General features: G+C 55.6%; 1 protein-coding gene across 2 annotated transcripts; it reads left to right on the forward strand.

Annotated features, from left to right (window-relative positions):
* The first annotated feature begins 60 nt into the window (after nt 1-60).
* Nucleotides 61-4,551, forward strand: PPM1M (protein phosphatase, Mg2+/Mn2+ dependent 1M). 2 transcript variants are annotated; one of them, XM_077763414.1, is made up of 10 exons: nt 61-169; nt 572-695; nt 823-1,077; nt 1,542-1,654; nt 1,995-2,079; nt 2,186-2,304; nt 2,466-2,529; nt 2,760-2,867; nt 2,977-3,125; nt 3,490-4,551. In XM_077763414.1, exons 1-10 carry the CDS (start codon nt 147-149, stop codon nt 3,632-3,634), a joined length of 1,185 nt encoding a protein of 394 aa, XP_077619540.1. In that variant the 5' UTR covers nt 61-146; the 3' UTR covers nt 3,635-4,551. The 2 variants fall into 2 exon arrangements, with proteins under 2 accessions (XP_077619540.1, XP_077619541.1); XM_077763415.1 differs by lacking the exon at nt 823-1,077 and having other exon boundaries at nt 62-169.
* Nucleotides 4,552-6,494: the final 1,943 nt, after the last annotated feature.

Genomic DNA, 6,494 nt, shown 5'->3' on the forward strand with positions numbered 1-6,494 from the left:
CCAGTGCCCCCGCCCCCCCCTCCCCCCTTGTGGCTACCTCCCTCCTGTCCTCACCTGGGACTCCTTGACAGCTTCCTCCGGCCCCACCACAGCCTTTTCTTTGGGACTCCAGACTCTCTCAGGGAGGCTCGCTAGTTGGGAAGGACATGGAAGATGAGGGGCTTCCAAGGTGAGGCAGGGACCCTGGGTAGAGTTCCGCGCTGCGGGCTTTGGAGATACTCCTCACACGCCCGCAGCGCCTCACCCTGGGTTGTGGCCTGTGCTGTGCGGGACAGGGAATCTGGCTGAGACGGGGTGGAGAATAGGCAACGGAGCCCCAGATCTCCTCGGACAGCCGCATCCTCACCTCTCAGCCCAGGTCAGCGCAGAGGGGCTGGGCCCTGAGTTTTGTCTTACTCTGAGGTTACTGAACAGTTAGGAAACTTTACACTATGTACAGGTGTGTGTCAGGGACAGCATAGGAGCTGTTGCTTCAGAGGTAGGGCTCCTCCCCCTGTGTACCAGCTCTGGTCTCTGCCCATGGGGACATGGGTGTGTCCCTGAAGGGTCTCTGATCACTTACTGGCCTCAGAATCATCAATGCAGAGAAATCTGAGTTCAATGAGGACCAGGCGGCCTGTGGGCAGCTAGCCATCCGGAGATGTGAGTTTGGGGCTGACGAGGACCAGGAGTGGCTGACCCTGTGCCCAGAGGAGGTGAGTGCAGCTGGGCCTGAACCCGTCTCTACAAGCCGGGACCGGTTCTTGCTCTAGTTTCCCGTGCCGGGCTGGGGGACAACTGGGGAAGCCAGGCAGAGCCTGACACCAAGCCCTTCCTGTACAGTTCCTGACAGGTCATTACTGGGCACTGTTTGATGGGCATGGTGGGCCAGCTGCAGCCATCCTGGCTGCCAACACCCTGCACTCTTGCCTCCGCCGGCAGCTGGAGGCCGTGGTAGAGGGCATGGTGGCCACTCAGCCCCCCATGCACCTCAGCGGCCACAGCATCTGCCCCAGTGATCCCCAGTTTGTGGAAGAGAAGGGCATTAGGGCAGAAGACTTGGTGATTGGGGCTCTGGAGAGTGCCTTCCAGGAATGTGTGAGTGTGGCCTTTGGCTGGGGAAGGGACCGGGCACCTGTGGTGGGACGCTGGGTTGTGGGACGTCCCTGCACACAGTGGTGGTCTCCCTGAATCTTTGCACTGGGAGGACAAGATTGGGTTGATTGGTCTGTTAGTAACGGTCATCATTGTTACCACTGACCCCTCCCTTTTATCCAGTTCCTAGTCTGTGCTAGGTGTTCTTATGTGCATCATACATTGTGCACCCTGATGTTCCTTGGTGCGGAGGCTGGTTTCCCGTCCTCAGTTTTGAATAGGACTTCCTTCCCTCCCAAGGAATATATCTAGATCTCCTAGCCACAGGCATCCTGGAGTCATAGCTAGACTTTGGGTTGAGACTGCCAGGCTTGTTGGTGGGGAAGTGAATGGTAGGGTGGGGATTAGGGACAGAGTGGTATGGTGGCAGTACAAGCAGCAGCTAAAGTGACCTCTGTTTGCCCCAGGATGAGGTGATCGGGCGGGAGCTGGAGGCCTCAGGCCAGGTGGGCGGCTGCACAGCCCTGGTGGCTGTGTCCCTGCAGGGAAAGCTGTATGTGGCCAATGCCGGGGATAGCAGGTGAGTAAGACCTGGAGGGTAGGGTTGGGCAGGCAGGCATCAGAAGCAGTGGGGACAGTGAAAAGGGGCTGGACGTGGAGGGACGGAAGTGGGGATTGACTGGCTGAGTTGTTTGTGTACCTGGTGTGTCAAGGTATGAGTGGACAGCAAATTCGAGGGAGGGCAGACACCTCAAGCTCTAGGTCCAAGGGCCGAGCCTTTTCCTTGCAGGCCATAGGTAGTCATGGGGGGCTTTGAGCTGGTTCCTGGTGGCTGGAGGAGGGGCCAACAGGAGGGAGGTCATGAGTGAGGGCGGAGCCTACTCCACAGACCTCTCCTTCTCCTCCCTAACCCCATCCAGGGCCATATTGGTACGGAAAGATGAAGTACGGCCCCTGAGCTCTGAGTTTACCCCAGAGACTGAGCGGCAGAGGATTCAGCAACTGGTAGGTGCCTTTGGCAGAGGGAGGTTATGGAGCCCTACTTCCTGAGTCTAGGGTCACCAGAGGCCACCAGAGAGAGCCTCATCTGAGCACTCCTCCCTACTCCCAGGCCTTTGTCTACCCTGAACTTCTGGCTGGTGAGTTCACCCGACTTGAATTCCCTCGGCGACTGAAGGGGGATGACTTAGGGCAGAAGGTTTTGTTCCGGGATCACCACATGAGAGGCTGGTGAGCAGAGAGGGTTTGGGAGACAGTGGGGAGAGCCCTGGTGTCAGGCCCAGTGTGTGGGCTTGGGGCAGTCCTCTTCCCCCTGGGCATGGTGGGCTCTGTGTTGTGGGGAGATGAGGGGTGGGTAGGGCCTGGGTTAATGCTGGGTCTGCTCCTGGTAGGAGCTACAAGTGTGTGGAGAAGTCGGATCTCAAGTACCCACTGATCCATGGGCAGGGGAGGCAGGTCAGTGAATGACGCCCTCTAAGAACCCCTCTTAAACTGCTCCCTGCAGAAGTGGGAGCTCCTTTGTCCCTTGATGGGGGCCATGGCTGGGGTCATAGGGTTTGCTCCAAGGCTATAGGATGGTTGTCCCTCAATCCAGGGCACCCAAGGGCCACAGTACACTTCTGTGTACTTTACTTGCACATTCTCTGGGGCTGTTTGCTGTCACCTCACATCTCCTTTGTCCCCAGGCTCGGTTACTGGGAACACTGGCCGTCTCCCGGGGCCTGGGAGACCATCAGCTCAGAGTCCTGGACACAGACATTCAGCTCAAGCCCTTCTTGCTCTCTGTCCCACAGGTGAGTGGGCAACAGCCCACACCAGCTTCCGTCTGTCCAGAAAGGCAGATGATGAGGCTGGCGGGAGCCCGGGAAGGGAGTGCTGAGGATCCTCAGTCTTAACTTGCAGGTGACTGTACTGGATGTGGACCAGCTGGAGCTGCAGGAGGAGGATGTGGTTGTCATGGCAACTGACGGGCTCTGGGATGTCCTATCCAATGAGCAGGTGGCACGGCTAGTGAGGAGCTTCCTCCCTGGCAACCGAGAGGACCCACACAGGTACTGGAGCTTCTGGGGACCTGCCTGGGCCTGGGTCGGTGTCAGCAGCAACACCAGGAAGTAGTTATGGCTGAGAAGACAGCATTGACAATGAGCTTGGCTCAGGGCAGGTGGTCAGGATCGGGGCTGTCTCAAGTGTCTGGGGATGACTGTGGGTCCCCAAAATCCCTGGGTTCAGAAATCTCTGGGGCCAAAAATCTCCATGGTCCAACCTGTGGCCCTCTCATGCTTGTAGCTTGCCTGGCCCCACAGCTGGACTGCATTGAGTCCCCTTGTATCCAGCCCTGTGCAGCAAGTTCTCCCTGAGGGCTGGCTTTGCCTTTTTGCTTTGGCCCCAAAGTGCATCTGCAGATGGTCCCCACAGGTTCTCGGAGCTGGCCCAAATGCTGATACACAGCACACAGGGAAAGAACGACGGTCTCACAGAGGAAGGGCAGGTGTCCTACGATGACATCTCTGTGTTCGTGATTCCCTTGCACAGCCAGGGCCAAAGGAGCAGTGGCCACTGAGGATTCAGACACCACATCCCAGAATCACCCTGAGGCCACGTGTAGCCTGGGCATCCCTCCACCATGGTCAACAGCAGGCCAACTGCCCTGCCCCCAGATACAATGGGTTGACTCCCCCACCCCCATTTCATGGGGAGCATTTATACCAGGCAATCAAACCTGGAAGAGTATGGAGAGCCCAGGACCCCTCTTCGGCAGGCAGGAAAGAGCACACTATCAATGGTAACATCCCTTTACAATGTAGGAAACCCACGTGAAGCTCCTCTGACAGGATCCTTAGCAGCCCAGTGCTATTCCCAGATGGGAACAGCCAGACTAAGGGCACTCACTGGCCAAGAATGCCAGGAGGGGCAGAAAAGCCTGTTGGATTCAGGTCTCCTAAATCATCAATGTCAAGGTATCTACTCAATAACCCCCAAAGCCCACGCATGGTGCCTTATGGAAAGCTGTGGGCAGCTTCCTATCTACCAGACATCTTGAATCAGCCCTGGGCTCAGGTCCTGCCCTGCTTCCCTCTGCCACTGGAGGTGAGGCACAGGCCCTGGGACTAAAGTTGGGGCAGAATAGAAAGAAGCAAGAGGAGCCCAGTTTGCTGAGGGGGGATGTCCTGTGACCACTCCTCCCTGGCCCCAGCCCTGCCCTCGGCTGATGCCCCAACAATGCCTTTGGTTTTGTTGCCCCCCATCACCTCCCTATTATTAAATGTTTGTGGGGGCACCTGGGTGGCTCAGTCGGTTAAGCATCTGACTTTGGCTCAGGTCATGATCTCGCAGTGTGTGGGTTCAAGCCCCGCGTCGGGCTCTGTGCTGACAGCTAGCTCAGAGCCTGGAGCCTGTTTCGGATTCTGTCTCCCTCTCTCTCTGACCCTCCCCTGGTCATACGGTCTCTTTCAGAAATAAATTAAAAAAAAAAATGTGTGTGTGTGGAAGAGCCCTTGTGAATCATGAATTACTGTAAAGCTTGACATTATAGTATACTTTTTGCCCTTATTTTTCAAAGAATCAGTCTTTGCTCCACCTTCCAGGTTTGCTTGTAGTCAGGACTGCATTTTTCTGCAGGCCTCCCTAGTTCCCAATGTAAGTGAGCCCCCGTTAGAGAACTATGGTCCAGGGAACAGAAGGGTCTCTACCACCATCTGTAAACTCGGGGCTTGATGTACCAGAAGGGGTGCATATAACTTGGCCAATTCTATAAATGCCAATGCCAATTTCTATGAAGCAAGAATTAGCTGGAGATGTCACTCAGGGCTCCAGGGCTTGTATTTGATGAGCAGCTTAGTTCTTCACTTTCCCCACAAGACTGCTGTCACCTAGCACTTGCCAAAGCTCAGGTGCTCAGAAGTATTTGAATTACAAGGTGACCACCTTTCTCACCTCAGCCTTACCAAACTCCCCTGATGCATTCCTACTTTAGTTTACAACTGAGATGAATTCTAACCAGGCAACTCATACCCTAGACTGGGGCTAGGAGAGACATGGGCTAGGAGACAGCAGAACTGATGGTAAAACTAATGTTTAACTTATTGGGGAGGTCCTCAGACCCCCTCTCTTGCCCATTAACTCATTTGTTTTTTTAATGTTTATTTTTGAGAGAGAGGGAGTATGTGACTGGGATAGGGGCAGAGAGAGAGAATCCAAAGTTGGCTCTGCATGGACAGCAGAGAGCCTGATGTGGGGCTTGAACTCACAAACTGTGAAATCACAACCTGAGTCAAAGTCAGTTGCTTAAACCGACTGAGCCACCCAGGCGCCCCTTATTTAATTTGCCCACTTTATTTTCCTTAAGCTCCGTGCCCAACGTGGGGCTTGAACTTATGACCCTGAGATCAAGAATCGCGTGTTCTTTTGACAGAGCCAGCCAGGCACCTCCTGATTAGCTCATTTTAGACTCCATTTCCTATATACCTTCTCCAGGGAAGAGACAGGAAAAACTACCACATCTCTCCTTTTTCACAGTCCTGTCCCGCAGCTCAGTGCTCTTGGTCCTCTATCTGTCCAGTGAGGTCGTGACAGACTGGTGGCTCCAGAAGCAACAGGCAGCCTCTCCAGGCCTGCTCTAGCTAGGCGGCTGGCAAATGCAGGAGTGCGCCTTAACAGGCCTGCAGTTTTACTTCCTCTGTCTTCAGCAACCACCCCTGCCCCCCCCCACTCTCCCCTGCAGAGTGTGGGCAGCAGCCTGTACTTGCCTCTCACCCACATCAACTGCTGAGGCAGCTGGCCCTGCAGCCTGCTGGCTTTGCTTCCGACCCAGCCCACTGCCTGCTCTTAATCCTCACACAAGGCCAAAACCCAGCGAGTGGGTACAGTGCGTCTCTCACCTGCAAGCATGGCCAAATGACAGGAGCGACTGCAGGGTCAACCGTGTGTGGCTCTAGCTCAGTAGAGCCAAATGCTACAGCAGCCCTCCCACCAGGCTGGTGGGGGCGGCGGGGAGGGGGAAGAGGTTGATGCGCTCCCTCCTTCAGCAGTCTACCACTCACAAGCTGGGATGTTCCCTCTGCTGCTCCTCATATTTGGCTAACCTCCAATGACCATGGGCAAAGTGGCAGGCGGCAGGTCCTGCGGCTCTGAGGATACTGAGCTGGTGCACAGGCTCTAGGAGTTGCCAACTCACCAGCCAGGCAGTGGGTTACCAAGCTACTGGCCAGGTCCTCTGCCAGAACTGGTGCAAGAGCCTCAAAAGAAGGGGCTCCATTACCCTCGCCCCACAGAAGCCAGAGCCTGGCAGGACAAACCTTATTCTAGCTGGAGGCTGCTGATCCAATCAAGGGTTAAGGTACAATGAAGGGTGAAAGGCAGCCTGAGGTATGTGCCAAATGGTCTGAAGACCAAGACTGGTTGGCTCTTCCCAGTCCCTCATT

This window comes from Crocuta crocuta, unplaced genomic scaffold (genome assembly GCF_008692635.1).
Source record: "Crocuta crocuta isolate KB4526 unplaced genomic scaffold, BGI_CrCroc_1.0 scaffold1079, whole genome shotgun sequence".
NCBI lineage: Eukaryota > Metazoa > Chordata > Mammalia > Carnivora > Hyaenidae > Crocuta > Crocuta crocuta.